Source organism: Geotrypetes seraphini, chromosome 15 (assembly GCF_902459505.1).
Source record: "Geotrypetes seraphini chromosome 15, aGeoSer1.1, whole genome shotgun sequence".
NCBI lineage: Eukaryota > Metazoa > Chordata > Amphibia > Gymnophiona > Dermophiidae > Geotrypetes > Geotrypetes seraphini.
In genome coordinates this window covers 60,173,557-60,200,969 of record NC_047098.1, presented here as the reverse complement: position 1 = coordinate 60,200,969, position 27,413 = coordinate 60,173,557, and the positions used below count along the sequence as shown (strand labels likewise).

At 40.8% G+C, this 27,413-nt stretch overlaps 1 protein-coding gene across 1 annotated transcript in view; it reads left to right on the top strand.

Annotated features, from left to right (window-relative positions):
* The window catches only part of LOC117348989 (S-adenosyl-L-methionine-dependent tRNA 4-demethylwyosine synthase TYW1-like), a 170,984-nt gene that overhangs the window by 73,377 nt on the left and 70,194 nt on the right, over positions 1-27,413 (top strand). Inside the window, exons 10-12 of the mRNA XM_033921785.1 lie at positions 4,736-4,854; positions 8,823-8,932; positions 15,519-15,696. Of these exons, the coding sequence (XP_033777676.1) occupies positions 4,736-4,854; positions 8,823-8,932; positions 15,519-15,696 (407 nt within the window). The remainder of the gene's footprint in view (positions 1-4,735; positions 4,855-8,822; positions 8,933-15,518; positions 15,697-27,413) is intronic.

Genomic DNA, 27,413 nt, shown 5'->3' with positions numbered 1-27,413 from the left:
CCATCCACATAAAAATAAATCATCCCCATAGAGCCTTAAAGGACCTAGTCCGCTAGGGATACAGGACCCAACACGGTCCGCGTTTCGACAAAAAGTCTTCTTCAGGGGTCCCTGGGGGTCCTATAAAGGCTCTTATGTGGATGATTTATTTTTATGTGGATGAAATTATTTTATGTGGATGATTTCGGTGTACCTTTGGAACTTTGACACTTTCAAATAAAGTCCATTTAGGAACATCGTCACTCCACAGAGTTTTTTTGGTTTTCTCTGGATTTTCTTCTTTGTGGATATTTCGGGGTCAATTCCTTTTGTTTTTTGCAGATGCTCAAGACCCAGTCCGGCAAGCAGCACGATCTTTGGCCACTGGCACCTCCTGTGGGTTGGTGCTGCATGCCGGTGACAGATGGGGGGGGTAAGGCTTCAGTTTGGGTGGGAGGGAGTTCGCGAGGGGGGGGTGATGCCAGTTAGTGGGGGGGGGGGGGAGGCATTCGCAGGCAGGGGGGGCGATGCCGGTTCGCGGGCTGGGGGACTCGCAAATCGAGTCAATGCTCACTTTGCGAGTCATGATTTGCGAAAATGTTTTTCTCTTCTTGCAAAACATACGCAAACCATGTTACTCGCAAACCGAGGTTTGACTGTATATCAAAAACAAAAATCAGGACATGAACCCAATATATACATTGATTCTTATACAAAAATATGTTGTGGCACCAATGGCCACACTCACCAGTAAACAATTCATATTTACCACAGATATTTACTTATCACTTGCCAACATCCCCCTCCCCTAATTAAGGTGCAATGTGTTCTCATATCCAAACAGTTCCACTATAAAGAGGAAGAGAGTATGGTATAGTCAGAGCCTTAGCACCAGAGAATGACATGGGGACAAATTTGTCCCAGTCCCTGCAGGAACTTGATTTCCCCATCCTATCCCTGCCCCATTCCTGTAAGCTCTGCCTTAACCACACAAGCCTCGAACACTTATGATTTTAAAGTGTTTGAGGCTTGTGCAGATGAGGACGGAGCTTAGGCATTGGTGGAATGAGGCATTATGACATCACAAGCTGAGCTCTAGAATGTTGCTACTTATGATTTTAAAGGGTTTGAGGCTTGTGCAGATGAGGACGGAGCTTAGGCATTGGTGGAATGAGGCATTATGACATCACAAGCTGAGCTCTAGAATGTTGCTACTTATGGTTTTAAAGCGTTTGAGGCTTGTGCGGATGAGGACGGAGCTTAGGCATTGGTGGAATGAGGCATTATGACATCACAAGCTGAGCTCTAGAATGTTGCTACTTATGGTTTTAAAGCGTTTGAGGCTTGTGCGGATGAGGACGGAGCTTGCAGGAATGGGGCAGGGGCAGGAAAAGAGCTTGCCGGGATGGGAAAAAGAGTTCCCGCGGGGACAGGGAAAAATTTGTCCCCATGCCATTCTCTACTTAGCACCCTGAGGTTGTGGGGTCAAATCCTGCACTGCTCCCTGTGACCCTTGGCAAGTCACTTAATCCTCCACTGCCCCAGGTACATTAGATAGATTGTGAGCCTGCCAGGACAGAGAGGGAAAATGCTTGAATACCTAATTTGGAACCCATTCTGAGCTCCTTTGGGAAGACGGGCTAAAAAAATAAAAAAATATATATATATTTTTTTAACTATAGCAAAGATATTTATCTGTAGCAGGCGTTCTCCGAGGACAGCAGACATATATTCTCACCTGGTACAGATACTACCAAGCGTACTGTCATTTAAATTTTTAGGCAGTTCCCAAACATCATGCCTGCCAGCGCCTTCCTGCCTGATGTCAGCCCGCAGGACCATCAGTTCAGTAACAAAGCTAAAAAGCCAACTAGGGGAAGTGGACAGACTGTGAGAATATAAGCCTGCTGTCCTCAGAAAACACCTCCTACACAGAATCAAGTAGAGGAATGTTCATTCCCTCCATTTGTAGCTGCAAATCTTTCTGGCCAATGTTACCAGATCAGAGAGATACTATTTTCTTGATGTTCCACAGTACTTCACTTACTACTAATCAATTTTTATTGCTTCCTAAACATTGTGATTCTACTTCCTCTTGCTCAACCCTCCGCACTCCACCCCCTCCACAGGCAATACAAGTTATATATCGTATACTTAAGCACAGAATGAAAAGCCAAAAGATTTTACCAAATAGCCCTAAAGGTTCAAATAAATGTTAAATAATGATGGAAAGAGAGAATCCCCGTGGAACATCAAACATAGTTTTATTCCTGAAGATCTCAGTTGATTCCATCCCTTTTTATATTATATTTTTGAACATAGCAATTGGTGCATAAGTTATTCATCTCCTTATTTTGGCTTTTTGGTAACATACATGTGAGGCATGACACAATGGGCTCCTTTTACTAAGGGCCGCGAGTTTGAGACCACTGATTTAAATAGATGTCGAGGTCCGTGAGCATTCCTTCCCAATACACAAAGCGCTGCAATGCACAGAAGGAAATGCAGCCCGTAACACTGAAAATCTACTGCCAGGTCAGGGGCACTATAGGTTTTCAGGAGAAGATTTCTTGTCCAATTTTCACATTAAACGGCACCTTTTGTCTTCTTTTGCGAGTGGAAACCTGTGCAACTTTTAGGCCTGACAGTAAATAACAGATGTGTGACGTCCAAGCAAAACTGAAAGTGAAAGCACACATCGGCGCTTGTTTATTGTGCTTAAATATGAGCCTTTCAAAAATTTTAAGCACAATTTTTGAAAGGCTTAAATGATCTTCTTCCAGTTTGTCTGACCACTTCTTTTAAGTATTTACATTTCAGTGCGAGGTGTAAGATCTGCCTCCAAGGATTTATTAGATGTACCTTCTTTTAGACAGGTAAGGCTAGACATTTATAGAGAAAATATGTTTTATTTTTTTAGGTATGTATGTATTTATTTACTTACCTACTTATATAGCTCAGACTATCCAAAGATCTAGGTGTAGGTGGGTTAACAGGATATACATATACAAATCAAAATGATAAAATTAAAAACAAATGAATCCTAATGCCAAAGTAGACATGTTAGGGATGGAGAAGGACTTAGACGCCTGTAATGTGGGTCTTTAAAACCTTGGCCTACATTACAGGCGCGTAAGATTTAAGTTAGGCATGCTTCTGTAATAAGCGCCTAAGTGTACTGGACAAGAGATAGGTGCCTATCTTTTTAGATGCCATTTACAGAATTTCCCCCTAATTCAGTGGTTACAAACTTTTTTTTAAGCAAAGAGCCATTTGATCGCAAATATATGATCCAAAATTTACAAAGAGCCACAATGGGCAGAGAAGGGGGTTTGAGGTACTATTTTAGCAGAAAACCAAAAGTTCAAAAGTACTTAATAGAAAATAATTTAATGAGACTTTTGACATGGTATTTCCACACAGAATTGTTTCACGTCCACCATTCTCCCTCTCTCACACCCCCCCGGACCCTGTGCAGCATCTTTTGCCCCTGCCCACCAGCCCCATGCCCATCATTTCTCCTTCTATCACCCCTCTCCAGCATCATGCTGCATCTCTCCCTCCATTCTCTCCACTACCTTGCTCAACATTCCTCCCTCTTGCACCCCTTTCCATCTGTCCCACTGTTCACTCTCCACCAACACATCCAGCATTTCTCCCTCTCATCTCTTTCTTCCCCATGCATCTCTACCTCACTCCTCTTCCACCACCATATCCAATAATTCTCTCTTCCTCCCTATGCCCAACAATTCTCTTCTTTCATCTTAAAAAAGTAGCAGAATTAGAAAAAGCACTGAGAAGAATCTCCAAAATAATTAAGGGGACAGAATGACTCGTAAGAGGAAAGGATAAAGATGTAAGGGCTCTTCATCGGAGAGAAGAAATGACAGAGAGGAGATATTACAGTAATATTGGAAGTAGAGTGGAATAGTTAAAAGAAAGCAAACTGTTTACTTTTGCAAAAAGTGCAAAGACTAGGGCAGGGGGGTGTCAAAGTCCCTCCTCGAGGGCCACAATCCAGTCGGGTTTTCAGGATTTCCCCAACAAATATGCACGAGATCTATTAGCATGCAATGAAAACAGTGCATGCAGATAGATCTCATGCATATTCATTAGGGAAAACCTGAAAACCCGATTGGATTGCGGTCCTCGAGGAGGGACTTTTGACACCCCTGGACTAGGGGGTCACTCCTTAAAGTTACATTTATTTATTTGTTTTCTATTCTATCCCATCCTCCCCAAAGAGCTCAGAACGGGTTATAGGTTAACATACATAATATACAGTTTACAGGTTGCAATTTGCCATATTTCAATACAAGATTTTGTCCTAACTCCACACAAACCAAGGATCTTCTATCAATATACATGTCTTTGTAATCTATCGGTTGTGGGCAGGGGAATTATGTGGAAAGGTAGCAAATCATTTTTAAAACAAATAGGAGAAAATATTTTTTTACTCAATATATAATTAAGTTCTGGAACTTGTTGCCATGATGTGGTAAAAGCCGTTAATATAACTGGATTTTGAAAAGATTTGGACAAATTCCTAGGCAAAGCCGGCGGTTATCCTTAGGGATAAGTAGCACACAATCTTGTTTCTCCTTATGCTTCTATCAGGTACATGTGAGCTGAATTAGCCACTATTAAAAAAAAGATACTGGTTTAGATGAACCTTTTGGTTTGATCCAGTATGGCAAGTTTATATTATATATTGATCATGATGAAGTCTTTCTTAATGCGTTCTTTTTCCTCCTAGTCTATGCTTCGGGGCAGAGGAGGCTGCTATAAGCACACATTTTACGGCATTGAGAGTCACCGCTGCATGGAAACCACGCCGAGTTTAGCCTGTGCAAACAAATGTGTTTTCTGTTGGAGGTAAAATGTCTTTTATTTTCCCCTTTCAGACAATAATCATATTTAATTCTTTGATTGTAGAGTTTATAAAAATGACGGGGGACTTAAACACTTTTCTTAAATGCATTGTATTCCAATATTCTGCTTATTGAGTGCTTTCTTATTAAAGACAAAATACAGTAGTTTGGCTGCCGTCCTTGCATAAGTTCCACTGTTCTTGATGCTTACTTTGAATTAGAAAGATGTAAAATTCATGTTAACATCTGCCTTTGTGATTTTTTTTTTTTCTTTTATTGTTCTGCCTGATTATGAAATGCACTTCCTGGATAAACCGACCTTTACTTAAAACCTTAGAGGGGCATGATCAAAAGAGACATCTAAGTCCGTTTTTGGCCTAAGTCAGTAGTTGCCCAAAGTCGGCTAAGGAAAATGTCCATTCCTGAAAAATATGTCCAAAATATTCTCCCCTCCCCCCGAAAATTGTCTAGTTGGATGACACAAACATCAACGCAGTTGCCATAGGGCAGTAAAAGGGGCCAAAAGAGACTACGAGGAAAAAATAGCCAAGGAGGTTAAAAACTTCAAGCTGTTCTTTCAATATATCAAAAGGAAATGACCCGCGAAGGAAGTGGTGGGACCATGGAATAAAGGGAGCGCTAAAAGAGAACAAAGCAATTGCCGACAAACTGAACGTATTTTTTGCGTCTGTTTTTACCAAAGATTTACACAGTATACCGGAACCAATCAGGCTACATGACAGAAAGCTGACAGGATTGACGGTTAGTCTAGAGGAGGGTCATCAAGGAACTGAAAGGGACCATAGCTGAACTGCTTCAACTAATAGCCAATCTGTCGAACAAATCGGGAAAGATTCTGGAAGACTGGAAGGTGTCGAATGTTACGCCGATCTTCAAGAAAGATTTGAGGGGAGATCCGGGAAACTACAAACCGGTGAGTCTGACCTCAGTACCGGGTAAGATGGTAGAGGCGCTGATAAAGGGCCGCATCATTGATCACCTTGACGGACCTGGGCTGATGAGGACCAGTCAGCACGGTTTTAGCAAAGGCAGATCGTGTTTGACGAACTTGCTTCACTTCTTTGAAGGAGTAAACAGGCAGAGAGACAAAGGCGACCCGGTCGACATTGTATATCTGGATTTTCAGAAGGCGTTTGACAAGGTTCCACATGAATGACTACTTCGGAAAATTGCGAGCCATGGAATCGAGGGTGAAATACTCACGTGGATTAAAAACTGGCTGGATCATAGTAAACAGAGAGTGAGGGTAAATGGAAAATACTCGGACTGGAGGAGCGCCACCAGTGGAGTGTCGCAGGGTTCAGTGCTTGGACCTGTGCTCTTCAACATCTTTATAAACAATCTAGCCATTGGTACGACGAGTGAGGTGATTAAATTTGCAGATGATACGAAGTTATTCAGAGCAGTGAAGATGCAGGGGGATTGCGAAGATCTGCAACGTGACATCAGGCTCGAGGAATGGGAATCGACATGGCAGATGAGATTCAACGTGGATAAGTGTAAAGTGATGCATGTAGGTAACAAAAATCTCATGCACGAATACAGAATTTCCGGGGCGGTACTTGGAGAGACCTCCCAGGAATGAGACTTGGGAGTTCTGATCGACAAGTCGATGAAGCCGTCCGCGCAATGTGCGGCGGTGGCGAAAAGGGCGAACAGAATGCTAGGAATGATAAAGAAAGGGATCATGAACGGATCGGAGAAGGTTATCGTGCCATTGTACTGGGCTATGATACGCCCTCACCTGGAGTATTGCGTCCAACACTGGTCGCAGTACATGAAGAAGGACACGGTACTACAGTGGTACCTTGGATTACGAGCATAATCCGTTCCAGGAGCATGCTCGTAATCCAAAATGCTCGTTTATCAAAGCGAGTTCCCCCCCCCGAGGCCAGCAGCGCTGCTCCCCCCCCCCCATGAGAACTGGCATTGCTCCCCCCGAAGGCCCGCCCCGTGAACTGGCACCCTCCCCCCCACGATCCGGGTCCAGAGAAGAGCAACAAAAATGATTAAGGGCATGGAAAACCTTGCTTATACTGAAAGGCTGGAGAGGCTGGGGCTCTTCACCCTGGAAAAACTGAGACTTAGAGGGGACATGATAGAGACCTATAAAATCATGAAAGGTATAGATAAGGTAGAGCGGGACAGATTCTTCAGGCTAGCAGGGACATCAAAAACAAGAGGACACTCAGAAAAACTGAAAGGAGACAGATTCAAAACGAATGCTCGGAAGTACTTCTTCACTCAGAGGGTGGTGGACACCTGGAATGCGCTTCCAGGAGAGGTGATAGGACAAAGTACAATAATGGGTTTCAAAACAGGCTTGGATGACTTCTTGAAGGAGAAAGGGATGACAGGGTATAGATAGAGGGGTACTTTACATGGTACTTCAGGATTAGGGCATAAACAATTCAGGTGGAGGGAACTTACAGGTCAAGGACCTGGAGGGCCGCCACGGGAGCGGACTGCTGGGCGCGATGGACCCCTGGTCTGACCCGGCAGAGGCAATTCTTATGTTCTTATGTCTCCTTATGAAGTCTGTCTATTGCTGTAAAATCATACTCTGTGTCCTAGGAATGGCCAGATAATTCTTTTTGTTGTCCGCATTGGACTTAGGGCTCCTTTTACTAAGGTGTGCTAGCGTTTTTAGCACCTGCAACAGATTAGTGTGTGCTAACCCCGCGCTACGCGGCTAGAACCAACGCCAGCTCAATACTAACTTTTGAATGCATTATTTTTCCTAAAGTTTCCTTGTAAGTGTGTACTCAAACTTCAGGATAAGGATTTTGGGCTCCTTTTACTAAGACGCGTTAAGGCCTTAAAGCGCGGAATAGTACGCGCTAAATTGCTGCACGCACTAGACCTTAACCGCTGGCGTTAGTTTTAGCCGCGTAGCCCGGGGTTTAGCGTGCGCTAAAAACGCTTATGCAGCTTAGTAAAAGGAGCTCTTTATTTTTTGGGATCCTATACACTTACAACTGTTTAACCCTTTCAGGACCAAGGGACATATTTGTCCCATAACTTTAAAATCCTATAAATTTTGATTGGGATAGTCTACAGTTCTAAATTTGATATGTACGGATTCCATATGATACTGCCTTTATGTAAACAAACTGGTTCCGACATTCATTCATTAGCGTCGTTGCCAGATTGACGAGAAGATTCGCTTGCCACACTGTCCATAAGCCAGAAGTTTGATTTTTTTTTTAAAAAAAATAATGATATTTCACAAAAAAAAATCAATTTTTTGGCATCTGCAAGCCCTTTTTACCATAAAAATGTCGTCAAAACCACAAAAATTGGCCTACGATCCTTATGGTCCTGAAAGGGTTAATGAGTTTCATTGGAGAAGGCATGTAGTCAAGTAGGCATAAAAAAAAAGCTAGACGAGACCTCTAGAAACGCAATTAGTCTACAGATCATTAGTGTTATTTTAATGGGCGAGTATTGTATGAGAAATGGTCAGCGTCTTCATTTCCTGCCTAGATGATTGATTCCTTTGTAGTCTCAGGCCCTTTTAAAATTTTGATATGCTTCCACTTTATTAGATTCATATATGCTACACCTACTAAAGAACAAAACCCATACCAATTATTTTGTGTTTTATATTGCACACGGTCTTAAAATATACAAAAAAAAATCTTGTTAAAAACGGAGTTCTTAGTCACCCCTGCTTGTCAGTCTAGGGATTGGTATTCATTACTTTGATTCAAAGGCTTTTTTTTTTTTCCGTCTTTAAGTGAAAACCATATTTTTTACGCTGAAATGATCATATTTGGATGATACTTGTGTTGGCCCAGAAATTGAAACAGCTGACAAGCTGCAAAAATCTAACAATATGTATCATCACTTCTGTACAGGACAACAAAAGTAAATGTCAAAATAAAAACAATTTTTAAGAAAAGATATTTTTGAAACTTAATTTAAGCAATATTTTTTTTAATTATGCAGACATCACACAAATCCTGTTGGCACAGAATGGCGGTGGAAAATGGACCAGCCTGAAGTGATTTTGCAGGAAGCAATTGAGAATCACCAAAACCTGATCAGACAGTTCAAAGGTACAGCACTTCCATTCTCCATGTAATGCAGGGGTGTCCAACTTGCGGCCCGAGGGCCACATGCGGCCCCGTGAAGTATTTTGCGCAGCCCCGGTCGAGAGCGATGCAGTGTTTTCCTCTGCTGCCCCCGGGTGTTTACCATCTTGCCGGCTTCCTCCTCTGTCTTGCTGCGTGCGGCCCCAGAAAATGTTTTGGGGTACAATGCGGCCCAGGGAAGCCAAAAGGTTGGACACTCCTGATGTAATGTGTAAGGTCCAGGAGAACGGGTCTCATTAGCTATTACATGTGTAATCAACATTCATCATTGTTTGATGAAATAATGAGTTTTCTAAACTTGACTCCAGCATAACAAGAAGTACAGACTAAGGTCTCCTTTTACTAAGCTTCAGTAGCGTTTTTAGCGCCCGCTAACCCCTGCGCTACGCGGAAAAACTAATGCCAGCTCAATGGAGGTGCACTAAAACTGCTAGCACAGCTTATTAAAAGGAGACCTAAATTTCAGAGAACCACAGTTCACAGAGCTGTATGACTTAGGATATTTTACTATTTGACTGAATACTCTTCGGCTGAATGTTGAAAAATGTTATTCAGAAAATGAGCTTTAACATAAATAATAAAAGAAGCAATGTGAAGAACTATATTCAATGCCCAAAACTTCGATCATGAAACTCGTTTAATGAAAAATTCTCACTGGCTACCAATTTCGCACTGTATTACATTCAAAGTTCTAGTTCTACTATTTAAAACGAAGTCTGCCCATTCTCCTGCCTTTACTGATAGACTGATCCATACCATACCCTACTTCCAGACCTCTACTCTAATCAATGCCTCTTAACTGTTCCTTCATTGCGTAATATTGTCTGTGCCATCACCTGTAAATCCATCTTTTCTGTTGTTGCACCAACTTTATGGAATGCCCTGCCTATTCACCTCAGACAGCAAAATTCCTTTCCCAAATTTAAATCGGAACTAAAAACATTTTTATTTAAAGACTCTGCTGCGTTATTGATGAAATCAGAGATCAAGTATTTATTTCAGTAGGATTTAGCACAGTAGAGCCATCACTTGGAGTCAGGCAGTTATATTACTGTTGATTGATTATTGGTTGGAAGAGCCAGAGGAAGACATTGAGAAGATGGACTGAGCGGATTTGAGTGGAGGCAGAGACCTGTGATGCTAAAATCAGCAGACCACTAAATGACGATAGAAGAAAAAAGGCTTTATTGCACCAAGGAATACAATGCCCAGTGTGGTTATATTCCACCTACAAGACTGTGTCAGGGCAATAATAAACTAAACTAAACCTTAAGTTTCTATAGCGCATCATCTCCATAAAGATAGAGCTCAGCACAGTTTACGGGTAATTCAATAAATGAGGGAAGGACATAATAAGAAATTAGAGGTTATGAAGAGGATAACTAGCTTTATGTTTTGGAGAAAAGCCAGGTTTTCAGATGCTTTGGGAATAATTGGAATGAGCCTAGGTTCAGCAGCGGGGCAGGGAGGTTATTCCAAAGCTCAGTGAATTTGAAGAAAAGGGATTTCCCTAATTTACCTGCATACATGACGCCTTTTAATGAGGGGAAAGATAGTTTGAGTAGTGGTCTGATAGGCGGATCTAGTAGTGTCGGGTGTCGAATAATTCCAGGATAGTGGGATTAGTGGAGGAAGAATGCCATGTAGGATCTTGAAAATTAGGCAGCTACATTTAAAGTGATGGTCAGAGAGGGGAAGGCTGCTGTGGAACAATTTGTGATAGAGCAGTTAGAGAAGATGGCAAGATCAAGGCAGTGATCATTCTGGTGGGTAGGGGTGGTGGAGCTCAGCTGAGGATCAAGTGAGGATGTTAGGACTAGAAGAATCAGAGGGATTGTTAGCATGAATGTTGAAAATCACCAAGGATGAGGGGAGGGAGATGAATGCTCAAGAAAGAGGGAAAGCCAGGAGTTGAAGTCAGTGAAGAAAGAAGAGAGGAACTTATCAGGGGGTCGGTAAATGACAAGATTCTTCAAACTTTCGAAAACTACAAGAGCGAGAGGCCATTCGGAAAAATTAAGAGGGGACAGATTCAGAACCAGTGCTAGGAAGTTCTTCTTCACCCAAAGGGTGGTGGACTCCTGGAATGCGCTTCCAGAGGGCGTGATAGGACAGAGTACGGTATTGGGGTTCAAGAAGGGATTGGACAATTTCCTGAAGGAAAAGGGGATAGAAGGGTATGTATAGAAGATCACTATACAGGTCCTGATGGGCCACCGCGTGAGCGGGCTTGATGGACCTCTGGTCTGACCTAACAGAGGCACTGCTTATGTTCTATGTGGAGGGGCAGAGGTGCAAAAAGCAGAGTGGACTTCAGAGGAAGAGAACTGGTGAGTCTGAGGTGAAAGAAGGGGTTAAAATCTGCAAGAGGGTGAGAGCAGTAGCCCAAATCCAACTCATTGCAAAGAGAACTACTCCATATTCAAATGATAGATTTTCCTTTTTAGTAAAAATTGTTATTAACCTCTTGCAATAAAATCGATGTTTCATTGTAAGATTGCAAACCTTAATGCAGCATAATTCTTCATTATAAAGACAATGGCTGAATGTTTTATTGATCGAGGTGCTATAAGGGATATGCTGGGGACCTAATAATTAACTTCTTGAGATCATAGTAGACTCCCTCCCCCACAGTCCTTGACAAGAACATGTAATGACCTAGAAAGCCAATTTACTGGAAAGTTAAGATATAGAGAAACCTTAAGGTACATGTCATAGCCTCTTCCATAATAAAAATTATAGTGGGTGATTTTGATTGTAACTACCACTGCTTCGGTATTGTAGGGCATTTGTTAGTGACCTGTCCCTAATTATAGTGGATAATTGGATATATTCTTTCAACGTGAATACACCCTGTGTAACAGGGTTCAGAGAATCGGAGAAAAGCAATCAAGGTCAGCATTTTAAAACTGAAATTCTGACTATCCTGGTATTTCCAATTAAAATGAGTGCTGATGGTATTAAATATTCACTTGACTTTTATTCTTTACTTTACCCCTTAGTAACATTTCTGTTTAAAAAGGAAAAAAAGAAGTGGCAGTAGTCATTGTTTGACTGTTTCTAGAGGGCTAAGTTTATAATAATTGATTCAACAGATTAAGAAAAAGCACTCTGACAATGGTCCTGAAACCATTTATTTATAGTATAGAATCTCCAGTGCTTTCAGCAGCTCAGTTTATTTAGAACTTGTAGCATGTAGAACACCCAAGTTCATGTAATTATTAACAATTTTTTATGGTGCTCACGTTGGCCAACTAAGGTCTTATACCTCTTCTTTTTTTTTTTTTTTTTTATAAAGTACCTGAACGTAAAATCACAGGATATAAGTGGTATATAAATAAATAAATATACAAAATCGGGCCCTACATAAGTACTATTGTAGGAGTTCATTCAACGATATTCTTTTTTTTTTTTTTTTTTTTTTTTTTTAAGTTCAATAATTTTTAATGAGTATTTTGAAAAATACAGGGAGCATTTCAAATACATAAAAACAAAATAAAGCTTTGTGTATAAAGAATCTGCAAATATATATTTAACTGTAGAGGACCATAGCAGTAAGAAAAGCTCCAAGTATTGGAACTGCTTGTGAAGACTATATGAGAAAAAGATGAGGGAGAACAGAAATAGAAATTAAAAGAGAAAGGAAAGAAAGAAGAAAAGAGAAGAAAAAGAAGGGAAGACAGGAGTGTCTACGAAGCAGAGCGTACATAGGAATCCTCTTATACCTCTTCATGATTTGATGCTTGAGAAATACACAAATGTATCCAAAAAAGGTCTTAGTATAAACACCTCTAGTAGAAAAACACGTATCTCAGTTCTCTCAAAATAGTTGCACATTCTAATAACTACACATTATAAAAAATGATGTAATACATGCTCAGAAACCAAGAGACGGAGATTTAAATTTTTTTTCGACTGTCTCAGGCAGATGATGTAATCATTATATATGTAAAACTTTCTTTTTTTTGTATGTAAAAAAATGTTCCCCCTTTTTATGGTCTTTCTTTCCTTTTAATCATTAAAGATTGATGAACTTAGCTTGATGAATCAAGAGTCCCGACAGGGTTCATGCTTTGATAGCCTGTAAAAGGAGCCCAGTATGATTTGTTTTTTTTTTTGCAAAATGTTTAACCTAATTTTTTTTTTCTGTTTTTTTTATAGTAATAGACAATAGAGACTGGAGTTTTTGATCATACTATATGCTGGGTTCCCTGAAGCAGGTTATTGAAACATGGTCCATGTCGGGACGCTTGATTCATCATGTTATGTGTTAATAATAATAATAATAACAACAGCTTATATACCGCAATACCGTGAAGTTCTATGCAGTTTACAAAAGATTAAGCAAAGGTACAAATTGACTGACTTCAAGAGGGGAAGAAGAAAGAGAAGTAATTAGACAGGAAATTCATTGTTGAGGAGAAAGTGATCAAAAGGACAGTAGGTCGCTATTGAGAGGAAAGAGATAAGTGGATCAGTTGTCAAGATGTTTTAGACGTTTCCTAAATTCCTCATAAGTAGAGGGCGAAAGTAATTGTTCTAGGTCTTTACCCCATGATGCTGCTTGGTGTGAGAGAAGGAATTCATGGTGTTTTTTCAGTTTGCAACCTCTCACTGGGGGGGAAACGAAGTTGGAATGTGAACTTCTCTTGTGTCTGTTGGTTGAGAAGGAGAAAAGGTCAGTAATGTATTTGGGGGCAAGTCCGTGTAATGCTTTAAAGCAGAAACAGGCAAATTTGAACTTTACGTGTGCCTTCATCTTTAATATATCTGCACATATTCAGCATAGGTGTTTATACAGCGAAGATACAATGCAGATTTACAATGCAAGAGACTGTACCTATACAGTGGAGATATTTATACAGTGAAAATACAGTGCAAGAGACTTGTAGAGCAAGATACGATACAAGAGACTGTATAATGCGGTTAAGTGGATTACTAAGCAAAGATAGTTACATATAGGTAGTCTCTAGGCCCATTTAGAACACTTCCGTTTCACCCCGGTGCGTCTCCTGCGGGCGTGCCGACGCCGCTGTGACATCCTGCATTCAGCGCAAAAGTTGATCTATGCTGGCGAGGCCGGCCGGGGCAGAACGCCGCTACGACCCCTCTGCTTTGGCATTACCACAGGTTAGTGTACAGGAAAAGGACAACAGTGCACGATAACTCTGCAGCGAAGCACTCAACCGAACAGTCCATCCGCCATCTTGGCCTCATCGGACTAAGATTGTATACCTAAGTACTTCAGGAACAGATATGTTTGTAGGTGTTTCCTGAATTCCCCATAAGTAATAAGCATGAGCAGTTGTTCCAGATCTTTACCCCATAATGCTGCCTGATGTGAGAAAAGACGTTGATGATGTCTTTTAAATTTACAACCTCTAACCAGTGGAGAAACAAAGTTCGGAGAGCTTCTCATATGTCTGTTGGATGTGAAAGAGAAAAGGTCTGTTATATATTTAGGGGCTAAACCGTATAGCACTTTAAAGCAAAAACATCCAAACTTGAATTTCACACGTGCCTCCATCGGCAGCCAGTGTAGAAGTCGATAGGAAGGTGTTACATGATCGAACTTCTTCAATCCATATGGTACCGCCATTGCTGCCTTTATTACTACTAGAGGAGTGGCCTAGTGGTTAGGGCTGTAGCCTCAGCACCCTAAGGCTATAGGTTCAAGCCTGCGCTGCTCCTTGTGGCTCTGGGCAAGTCACTTAACACTCAATTGCTCCAGATTTGTTAGTGAGATTGTGAGCCCATCGGGACAGATAGGGAGAAATACTTGAGTACCTGAATGTAAATCACTTAGGCTATAAGTGGTCTGAAAATAAGAGGGATCTTCAAAAAGTTTCCGCAGTTTTTATTGAAACATTATTAAATATCTCAAAAGCAAATGACATCACTTTTCCACATAATCACCCTGCTTCGCAATACATTTTCCCCAGTGTTCTACTAACTTCTTAATGCCATCAGAAAAGAATGGTCTCTTTTCCCTGGGGAAGAGGAGACTTAGAGGAGATATGATAGAGACTTATAGGATCATGAAGGGCATAGAGAGAGTAAAGAGGGACAGATTCTTCAAACTTTCTAATAATAAAAGAACAAGAGGGCATTCGGAAAAGTTGATAGGAGACAGATTCAAAACAAATGCTAGGAAGTTCTTCTTTACCCAACGTGTGGTGGACTACTGGAATGCGCTTCCAGAGGGCGTAATAGGGCAGAGTATGGTACTGGGGTTTAAGAAAGGATTGGACAAATTCCTACTGGAAAAGGGGATAGAGGGGTATAGATAGAAGATTACTGCACAGGTCCTGGACCTGTTGGGCCACCGCGTGAGCGGCTGCTGGGCACGATGGACCTCGGGTCTGACCCAGCAGAGGCATTTCTTATGTTCTTATGACCGCAAAAATATGAAAGAGCGGGAACTTTTTGAAGAACCCTTGTACTAAAATAACTAATTAACTAAATGCTACTACTACTACTTATTTCTTTAGTGCTTTTAGACGCATGCAGTGCTATAATCTATGACATCTAGTGATGCTTTTTTTTCCAGGTGTGCCAGGTGTGAAGGCAGATCGCTTCGAAGAAGGACTGACAGCCAAGCACTGTGCTCTGTCATTAGTAGGAGAGCCAATCATGTATCCAGAAATCAATAGATTTATAAAACTGTTGCACCGACACAGAATTTCCAGCTTCCTGGTTACAAATGCACAGTTTCCTCAGGAGATTAGGTAAGAACCCTATAAGTAATACCTTTGCTGCCCATCCCTGCCAAAATAAAAAAAGAAAGAGGCCAACCAAATGCCTTATTAGAATGTCATAGACCTAGTGGCCTTCATGTGTACAAACATTTAATTGGTTATAGCTAAAAAATAATAAATGAGCATGATGTCAAAAGTAAGTAGGCTTGTGAAGTAACGTTAAAGAACTATTCTTCCTAAAACAACAATGGATGCATTGAGTTGCTTCTCAACAGATGGAGGTAAGAACAATAGTCCAAAAAGAGCAGAGTAGTCCAGGTCTTCAAACAAATGGGAACTTTTATCACAGACTCTGACTTCTGAGGCAAGCTTTTCAGCCGAAACATGACCCAAGTCGAGTCATGATATTGTCTTGAATGATTGTTATTAAAGGAGTGAAGTTTGAAGCTCCAAGTGCATCCAGACTTTTTCTTGCAGGGACCGATTGCCCTAGAAGATCCAGGATGCATTGGTCTTATGGCATGACTCTTGAGCACACAATGCAAGTCCAAATGGATACTCAGAAGTAGTCATTGCTCCTCTACTTAGAGCCAAAAAAGCTAAGGCATGGGAGACGTTCCAGCACTGGTGCAGCAAAGAAAAGTCAATTGTCTCATCTCGTCCGTAGTGATGTTTCTATAGGAGGGCCTTGACAAAGGAATGGCAGTGGCATCCCTTAGAGTTCAAGTAGCAGGGCTCTTCTGTTTCTGGGATTGAGAGAAGAGTGCTTTACTAGCGGCCCACCTGGATATAGGTTCCTGAAGGGTGTCCTGAGACTACGATCTCAGATTCGAGAACTATTTCCAACCTAGAACCTTAATATAGTCTTATAGGGACTCAGCAGAGCCCCGTATGAGCCCTTATAAGAAGCTTCCCTCATGGATCTAATGGTTAAAACAGTCTTCTTGGTGGCAATTATTTCTGCCAGAAGAGTCTCAGAATTTCAGGCCTTGTCGTGCAGAGAGCCATTTCTCCGGATCATGGAAGCAGGAGTGACCTTGTAGACGGTTCCCTCCTTTCAGCGGAAGGTTGTTTTGATGTTTCATGTCAACCAAAAAGTTAGACTGCCAGCATTTCACCCCACAGGGTCCCAGAAAGGCTTGAAAGGTTTTGGAGATCAGAAGAGTACTATTGCATTTCCTGGAGGTGACCAATGAATTTCGTCTCTCAGATCATCTTTTCGTGTTAACCAATCTGGCAAGATGAGACAGACCCTCTTCCATAGCTACAAGATGGATTCATAGAGCAATATCCTCCGTACACATCGGTTCTGGCAAACAGCTGCCTATTACATTGAAGGTGTATTTGACAAGAGGAGTGGCCTCCTCTTGGGTGGAAGCAAGAGCGATTCCTCCTCAGAAGATTTGTAGGTCAGCAATCTGGTCTTCCCTTCATGCTTTCACCAAGTTGTACAGAGTGGACATAGCAGAACAGGAGGATGCCACCTTTGGGTCTTCAGTACTATGTGCAGGCTCAACTCTACTACTCTAAAAATCGCTGAGCCATTCTCCAAGAGTGGCATCGGCTTTTGGCAACAAAAATCAGCGACCAGTCTGGGAATGCCGGTACAGTGACAGCACTGTTATAAGTGCATCTTGTGGCGTGTGTTTTGACTGTGAATTATAGCTCCCTTTGGCAGTGGGAGAGATGCTGTCTCACTCGCCGTCAATCAACACACCACCAGCAGCAGCGGGAGAGATGCTGTCTCTCCCACCGCCAACCGCCACCCCCCTGCGGCAGCGGGAGAGATGCCCAATCTCTCCTGCCCAACCAACACCCTACCCCCCCACCCCCACAGTGGGAGAGATGCCCAATCTCTGCTGCACAACCAGCACCCCCCAACTCCCCATGGCAGCGGAAGAGTTGCTCCCGCTCTCCCGCTGCCATATAACCCCTCTCCCCGTGCCTCCAATGACCCCTCTTACCTTGTTTTCAGATGGCTGGCCAGAGCCTTAGGCCCCTCCCTGGATGCACTGGGGAGGGGGCTAAAGCTCTGATTGGCCCAAGTTGTTTAAGGCCCCTGCTATGGGACCAGCGATGGGCACATGCAAATTTAGCGAGTCTTCACTAATCTTCACCAACTCATTTGCATGAGCGTTTTTTGGAGAATGACTCGCGTTTAAAAAAAAAATCACTACTATAACATTTGCAACAGCAACCTATCTTTATTTTATGCTTTTTTTTTTTTTTTTTTTTAAATCTAGACCCTAGAGAGGCTTCTCCCTAACACTTACTTCCTGCAACTTATCTTTGGTGAGTTGGACCTGCTTGCAAGGTGATGGAGCATTTACAAGAAATACTTTTTGAGAGTGTAAGCAGTTGCAAGGTGTAATTTTAGACACTGGTGGTTATTTGCAGGGGGGTGGGGTAGTTTGCAGGCTGATGGGGTGTAAGGGGAGTATTTGCAGTTGTGGCAGTTTGCAGGATGGTGTGGCAGTTGCAGTTAGGTAGTTCTGGGGGTGGGACAGTTAGATAAGTGGCAGGGTAGTTGTGAGTGGGTAGTTTTTTGGGAGGAGCTGGACATTTACAAGGTTGTAAGCAACTTGGGGTAGTTTTTAGGCATGGGGCAATTTGCAAGGGGTAGCTTTAGAAGATGAGGCAGTTTGCAGGAGTAATTTTTGAGGTGGACAATTGAAGGGAGTAGTGTTTGGCTTGTGGGGTTATTTTAGGGGTGGTAGGAAAATCGAAGGGGTAGTTTTTGGACTGTGGAGGCAGTTTGGGAATGGGGATAGTTCTAGGGGCAGTTTGGAGGGGTGAAGGAGCATAGGGGTATAGCTTTTGGGGTAGGGGTTTGGGAGTATAGAGAATGAAGCAATGAAATTTGAAAGGTTGAACTCTCACTATTATATATCACTTTAAGTTTCTATATTACTGAAGCTGGAACTGTTTCTCTCATAGGAATGCATTGGGCCATTTTTTGAGAGGATGGCGTGGGTGGTGGACGATTCCTCTATAACTCCTAATCTGATTTAGTCCATTGTCAAACTTCACATGTCTTTCTACCAGTTATTCCCTTATATCGAGTTTTATTTCATTCTGTTTTCAGGGAGTTGTTTTGCCCCCAGAGAGATATAGACAAGACAGATGGGTGGACATTCTCAACCCTTATGTAATTCTTCCCAACTTCCATTGGGTTATAAAGAATAAAAACAGGGACTGCACGCTCATTCCTTTGGGGGCGGAGGAGACAGGGAGCACAGAATCAAAATTCTGCCATCCCTTCTTTCATGATTTGAACCCTGTTTAAAATAAACCTCTCATTTCTGTGATTTGTAGGGTCCAGAATCATCTGTTCTTAACAGCTAAATTGTAGTTTCTGCAGGATGAGAAATGGCTTATGAAACACAATCTGTCCTTGCTTTTTGTGACATGATCACACAACTGACAGCAGATTGCCTGATGTCACAGTACCCAAGCTTGTTGATTAATCATTAAGTAATTTGCACTTTGTATTAACTAGAAGTGAAGTATTACAATGAGTCATTGCAACATGGAAGATGGGGAGAAAAAAAGGATATCTTCATCTATCTATATTCAAATGACAATTTTGTAAGTTAGATGGGGGTAATTCTGTAAGATCACATTTCGGGTGGCCACGTCGTGAAGAGTAACATAGTTTTGAGGGATTATATACCCTGAGGAAACCTGAACAGGGTGAAACATGTTGGCGTACTCTGTCCCTCTTGGCTAAACCACTCAAGCTAAGTTTAACACTTTATTTATAACTATTTATAATTATTTATTAAAAGCAAAAAAAGTTTATCAAGCATAGCATAATCACATACTAAATAGACCCGATGACGATAGGGGGCATAAAGCCAGTTGCCATGAAGGTATATTGAGCTTCTGGTGGCACCTCTGAGGGCCTGAAGACTTTGTTGCACAAGCACTTTTGGTATAGAAGATATTGAGGGGAGGTTTTACACTATATCCTACCCCTAACGGTGTTACAGCGTATATTCTTCTATCAAGTATCTTTTACACATAAGCCTTATATACAACTGTATAAATAATAGCATTGCATAATCATATTTATGAGCAGTACCTAATAAATGGATTGCCCTGTTTTGTAGCATCTTTAAGTGCAGTAAATTAGAAGCAGATTTTCTTACATAGATCACAGGTGAAATATTAAAAGAGCCTGAAGCATCGTTTGTAAATTGACTGCCTTCATGGCTAAATAATGTGGTAAAAAAGACTATTAAAGCCGAAAAGGCCACCTTTAAAAATGGAAATCAAGACCTATTGAAAGAAATAGGAAACAGAATAAGCACTAGGAAAATAGATGTAAAAATGTTAATAAGGAATGGCAAGAGAGAATTTGAGAAGAAACTTGCCAAGTAAGCAAAATCAGGTACATTAAACTTAAGAAATCTGTGAGCGAGTCAGCTTGATTAACAGATGACTGGGCTAAAAGTCTTCACTGCAGAACAAGTTAGGGAGATACCACAGCCCCTTCTTTCGAGGTCATGAAGTGAAGCAAATCGCTGAATCAGGGGCAACAAGCTAAAAAGTATCAAATCACTAAGACCCAATGGTATTCACCCCGGTGTTCTGAAGGAATTTGAATATGAAATTTCAAACCTGCTGTTGTTAATTTATAGTAATTTTTTAAAAAGTGCTTGAAGTTTCTGTTAAGAACATGACAATGAGAAAGAACAGCATGGTTTTAGGGAAAGAAAGTCATGTTTCATTAATCTATTTGAATTATTTAAAAGTATAAATAAGTCTGTAAATAAAGGTGAATCAGTTCATTTAGGGCCTGTTTTACAAGCTCCGAAGCTCTTTAAATCTCTATGGGCTTCGGGGCCATTACCACACTGCAGTAAAACAGGCCCTTAGTGGGATTTGATAAATCCCATTGAGTCTCTTCTGAAAATTAAAGAGTCATAAGATGGCAGGAAGTTTCCTATTACGGATTGGTAGCAGGTTAAACGATAGGAAATAGAGAGTAGGACTAAAGAGTTAGTTTTCCTAATGGAGAAAATTAAATAGTGGAGTATTCCCAGGATCAGTTGTGGAACCAGTTTTTAATCTTTTGTTTTCTGTTTTGGGACCCTTAATGGAATCTGATTGAACCAAATGCAAATTATGTCTCAAAATTATGAGGGTAATTTTCAAAGCCAATCCAGCCATGTTAAAATTGATGTCTAAAATTAGCCCTCAGTGCAGCTAAGAGCATTCTCAGGCACCTGAAATAGTTATGGGATCGGAAGCAATGTTCTGTCGTGAGGAATGGGCATCAGAGTATGACTAAATGGTCAGATTTCCCAGCAGAGAGAAGGAAATATTGCCTTGTCTCAGGGATTTGTAGTGGAACCAGTGTTCAATTTATTCATTAGTGACCTAAAAAAGGCAGCAATGACTGAGGTGATGAAATTCAGATCATATAAAATTATTCAGCATAATTGAAACAGGCAGATTTGGAGCAATTGCAGAAGGCCCTTATGAGACTGAGGAGCAGAGCATTTAAATGGCAGATGACATAGAAATATTCAAGAAGGACAAGCACAAAGTGACGCACACAAGGAAAATTATGACACAGTTTTAGGTTGCACTCGGGAAAAGGACGCTGGACTCTCTGTGGGCCACGAAGTAAAATCCTTTGCCCAAAGGCTTAAACTAGCCTTCCCCTCTCCACGCGGCATCCACTATTCAGGCAAACTGGGAAAATCCCTTCTCTTCAAAATCACAGGTCTTTGGAACGACCTCACCACCCCGCTGCGGAACCTGAGCTCCCTTCAGTTATTCCGCAAACAACTGAAAACCTGGCTTTTCAGCAAATTGTAGCTCTATCCTACCCCCCTTTCTCTCCCCCCTTCTACACATAAGTTCATGTAATCCTTTTTCTTCTTCTTTACCCACTATTTTAAGTTCTTGTAAACCGTGTCGAGCTCCATTCTCATGGAGATGATGCGGTATATAAACTTAAGGTTTAGATTAGATTAGATTAGATTAGATGTGTAGCACTGGTTAAAAAAGCCAATAGAATTTTAGGAGCTATTCAGAAATGAATAGAGAATGCAACTGAAAGTATAATAATGCCACTGCACAGTGCAAATATAGTGGAACTAGCATGGATACAGAGAAGAGATAGAATGATGTCCCTACAAAGAAAGGTTAAAGAGATATCTGACAGGACATATGAGTGCTGTGGAACAAAGGGAGAGATTAGAGAAATTGGGCCTTTTCTTCCTCAAACAGAGGAGATTGAGAGGGGACATGATCAAAACATTCAAGGTACTGAAGGGGATAGACTTAGTAGATAAGGACAGGTTGTTCACCCTGTCCGATGTAGAGAGAACAAGAGGACACTCTCTAAAGTTGAAAGGGGATAGATTCCGTACAAACGTAAGGAAGATCTTCTTCACCCAGAGAGTGGTGGAAAACTGGAATGCTCTTCCGGAGTCTGTCATAGGGGAAAACACCCTCCAGGGTTTCAAGACTAAGCTGAACAAGTTCCTGCTAAACTGGGACATACGCAGGTAAGGCTGGACTCATTTAGAGCACCAGTCTTTGACCTGGGAGCCGCCGCGTGAGCGGACTGCTGGGCACGAAAGTCCACTGGTCTGACCCAGCAGCGGCAATTCTTATGTTCTTATACTGATTATTTATCCTTTCAAGTTAAAAACTTAAAAGGTATGTTTTTTTAATTAGGATTTATAGACCACTATTTAACCCTTTCAGGACCATAAGGATCGTAGGCCAATTTTTGTGGTTTTGACGACATTTTTATGGTAAAAAGGGCTTGCAGATGCCAAAAAATTGATTTTTTTTGTGAAATATCATTATTTTTATTTAAAAAATCACACTTCTGGCTTATGGACAGTGTGGCAAGTGAATCTTCTCGTCAATCTGGCAACGACGCTAATGAATGAATGTCGGAACCAGTTTGTTTACATAAAGGCAGTATCATATGGAATCCGTACATATCAAATTTAGAACTGTAGACTATCCCAATCAAAATTGATAGGATTTTAAAGTTATGGGACAAATATGTCCCTTGGTCCTGAAAGGGTTAATACATCATCATAGTGGTTTACATTTAAACAAAAAAGAAAAGAACTCCATCATCAATAGGAAAGTAAAATACAAAGAAAATAATAAATTACAAAGTAAATTCTAATTAAAATAGAAAAAAGACTATAAAACTTAAAATACAATTATAAAAGCAACAACTGCAAATCTCTCCCCCAACATTGGTACCAAAATGATACTAAATGTCCCCTGATTGAAAAAGCAGTGAAGAGTTATCATTTTGGTCAGTGTTTAATTATGCTATGAAGTTGTTTCCAGAAACTGAGGTCAAGAATAATAGTATAAAAAAAAAGGTTTGAACTAGGGCTGCATGCAATAATAATACGATTAATGCGTTAAATGCTTAACTGAGTTCCAAATGTTAATGCACGTTAATGCAGATCTGTGTCCCTTCCTCCATGGTCCGGGTAACTCACTCCTCCTGTAGTCCAGTATTTTCCTCTTCCTCCCTTGGTCCAGCATTTCCCTCCCTCCTACCTTTCCATTCTCTGTCGGCAGAGCACTGCCTGCCAGTTAGCCAGCTCTAGAGTCTGTCTTTCTCTCTATGGCAGTCTAGCTGGGACTGTTATTTCGGTTTTATGTGTTTTTTTGAATAGAAGGGTTTTTATTTCTCTTTTGGAGGTTTTGTAGTCTGTGGTCGAGGTCAATAGGTTGTAGAGTTGGGGGTCGAGTGTTGCAGCTCGAGTGGCTAGGAGGTGGTGGGGTGATGGGGGTGATGTCGAGGTGATGGGATCTCTAATAAATTTTGATTGCTTGAGCATAGTGATCATGTGGGTATATATGGAGTAAAATATCTATTGATAAATCTTGGGGATTGTGTCATTCTGGTTTTAAAGGTTAGGAGTAGAATTTTTTAAGTCAGTCGATGTGATATGGGCAGCCAGTGCGCTTTGATTAAAAGGGGGCAAGGAGGCTCGAACAACAAGAGAACCATATACGAATAACAGAGATCCAACAAAGGTACTCCTAATCTAATCTAATCTAATCTAAACCTTAAGTTTATATACCGCATCATCTCCCTAGAGAAAGAGTCCAACTAGTAATAGGTCCATGTGTAGTAAAAAAAAAAAAAAAAAAAAAAGATAAAAAGAGAAGAAAACAGTAGAGCATCTCAGACATTTTCAATAAAAATATATATTTTTTTTTAAAAAGGGGGTGGGTTACATGATCAAATTTTTTTTTTTTTTTTGCTTTGAAGAAAATATTTATAGCAGTGTTCTGAATTATTTGTAGTCTCCCGAGTTCTTTTTGGGTAATTCCTCAGTATAAGGCATTACAATAGTCCAATTGAGCTAAGATTAGAGAATGTATGAGGATATTTAGAGAGGGGTTTTCAGGGAGATTAGCGATAGAGCGGATCAAGCGAAGCCTGTGTAAGCATTTTTGAACTATCGTACTGATTTGTTGATGGTAAGAGAAGTTATTGTCTAATGTCACGCCCAGTAATCTGATGGTAGTCACTGACTGTAATGTTTCAGAATTAAGACAGATAGGGGAAACTTGATTTTCTATCTTATTGCTAGAAAAGAGCATCACACTCTATGGCATTTGCCTTGGTAAAAATTTGGAACGACCTTCCCTCAGAAATTAGACTCCTCTTTGATATGTTTTAGAAAAACTTTGAAGATGTATCTGTTCAATTAATTTTTAACTGATATATAGGGGATTGTAGTAGATGAACTCTCTGTCCAATTATTGTTTTCCTATGTCCTTTGGGCTTATTTTGTTAACCGGATCGAGTCTCTTTTGGGAATGACCCGGTATATAAGACTAAGGATTGGATTGGATTGCCGATGTTTAGAGAGAGCATGTTATCATTTAACCAATTGGTTATTTGTTCAAATTTTTTGTTGGCACACTCACTTATGCCAGCCATTAACCTGTCATACCAGTGTGGCTTTGCCCTTAAGCAGACTTCTGTGTGGTGCCTAAAATGGGGCCCGTTTCCAGTTTCATTTGCATTGTTAATGAGAGAGAAATATTTGAAATATTCAAAGACTCTGTTTGTATAACCACATTCACTATTATAGGTCTAAAATATAGATCATAAGAACATAAATGTTGCCATACTGGGACAGACCGAACCTCCATCAAGCCTACTATCCTGTTTCCAATAATGGCCAACCCAGGTCTAGCAATTTCCCAAAGGAGTAAATCAGATTTTATGTGGCTTATCCTAGAAATAAGCAGTGGTTTTTTCCAAGTCCATCTTATGAGTATTAATGGCTTATGAACTTTTCTTTTAGGAAATCATCTAAAACTTTTTAAAGCCTGCTAAGCTAACTGCTTTTACCACATTCTCTGGTAAAGATTTCCAGAGTTTAATTACACATTGAGTGAAGAAATATTTTCTCCGATTTGTTTTAAATTTACTACTTAGTAGCTTCAATGCATGCCCCTAATCATAGTATCTCATGACTTCTAACTTCCTCAGGAGTCTTTCATGAGGTACTTTGTCAAATGCCTTTTGAAAATCCAGATACACAATATTGACTGACTCGCCTTTATCTACATGTTTATTCACCCCTTCAAAAAAAGTAGTAGATTGGTGAGGCAAGATTTCTCATGGCTACATCCATCTACGTCCATATTGGCTTTGTTTCATTAATGCATTAATTGCATTGGTTCCCTGTGGAAGCTCGGGCATTGTTCAAGCTGTTTTTGTTACAAGATTTTATATGGTGCAGCCTCTACTTATCTGGCTAATAGTTTTTCCATAGCTACGCACAAATGCAGTAGAAAAACTCATGCTCTGTTCAATTTCCCTTCTGTAAAAGGTTGTAAAAGCAAGAAATTCCTAAATCATTCTTTAGCATCTCAGGCAGCTTCTCATAAAAAAGAATTTTGATCATTGTTGCTCACAGCTGTTTCTTACAGACATTTTAGAAAACAGCTAAAAACCTATCTTTTCTTCAAATACCTGACTAGCTGACTCATTCAAATATATGATTATGTTTAATGTTTATAATCTTTTGTAAACCGCGTAGAACTTTTTGGTAACGCGGTCTATAAGTATAATGTTATGTTATGAGCCTTCATTCTTAACCACCACCACCACCACCACCACCTACTACTACTACTTATCATTTCTATAGCGCTGAAAAATGTATGCAGCTGGGATGTTTTTGCCAGTTTTGTGTCCTACTGTTAACTCATTTAATCCAGTGACTGGAGTGATAGTCCTAGGTTAGGGGAAAGGCACTAAACATAGAAACATAGAAAATGACGACAGATAAGGGCCATAGCCCATCAGGTCTGTCCACTCTACTGACCCACCCCCAAGTCTACTTTCCTAGAGATCCCACTTCCAATGACCGATCTCCTTAACTTAACCCTCTAAGGTATCCCACATGGGCATCCCATTTGATAGAAACATAGAAAATGACGGCACTAGGACTCTTTCCAACACTACAATCATAAGTCCTGAATCTGGCCAATAGATGTTGCCATTAATTAATAACCAGATTTCCCTTTGTCCCAAGGATTCAAACTCAGGTCTTCCACTATCACTGAATTATCTGACTGATCCTATAAGCCAGAATTTTAAGAACTGTAAATAGGTTCACTGCTTGCGTCAATTATTTTGAGCCTGCAGTTCTCTCTTGCTCTTTTGGCTTGATGCTCAGCACAGAAAGACCTATCCAACTCGTATTTCTTCTATGTTGGTCAAATCCAGGTGATATTCAACACTGTGAACCTGGGGATTTTTTACATTACATTACATTACATTAATGACTTCTATTCCGCCTGTACCTTGCAGTTCTAAGCGGATTACAACAAAAAGATAACTGGACATTTCCAGGAATAGGAATACAATTAACGACGTAGGGCCTAATACATCTAAACGATAGCTGGACGTTTTCAGGAAGAGGAATACAGTTAAAGGCGTTAGGTCTAAATCACATTTTGAAGGGAGGATCCTAAGAAGGGGAGAGAGGGGAGAGGAGTGGGGTTAGGAAATTAGAATGTATTTCTTGAATAGTATGGTTTTGATTTCTTTTCGAAAAGCTTTGAGGTCAGTTGAAGCTGTCAGTAGGTTGGTGATGGAGGGGTCCAATTTAGCTGCATGTGTTGCTAGTAGGTTGTCGTACATCTTTTTGCGCTTAGTTCCTTTATAAGGGGGGTAGGAGAAAGGGGACTGGGTTCTCCTTTGTCTGGAATAGAGGTTCCTATTTAGGCGGTTGTTTAAGTGGGAGGGTGCCGTTCCGTTTAATGTTTTGAATATTATGCAATATAGCTTAAATTGGATGCGGGCTTGTATTGGAAGCCAGTGTGAATCTAGGAAGGCGTTGGTGATGTGGTCAAATTTTCGAAGGGAATAGATCAGTCTGAGGGCAGTGTTCTGGACAGTCTGTAGTTGTTTTATTAGGTAGGTGGGACAAGGAAGGTAGAGGATATTGCAATAGTCCAGTAGACTTAGGACTAGGGATTGAACTATGAGTCTGTATTGTTCTTTGCCGAAGAATTTTTTTTCTGTTCTTTATTCTCCTATCTTCCCCCTCTGCATACTTTTGTTGCGTCTTTGCAGCAACCATCCTTAAAGAGAAGACGTAGCCTGGCACCTTACCAGCGAGACCTACTGCTTGAATCATGATCCCCTTCTCACCTCTTGAATTTTTCTCTTTGTCTTGTTCTAACCACGTCTTTGCTTTCTGTATAAAATTCACGCG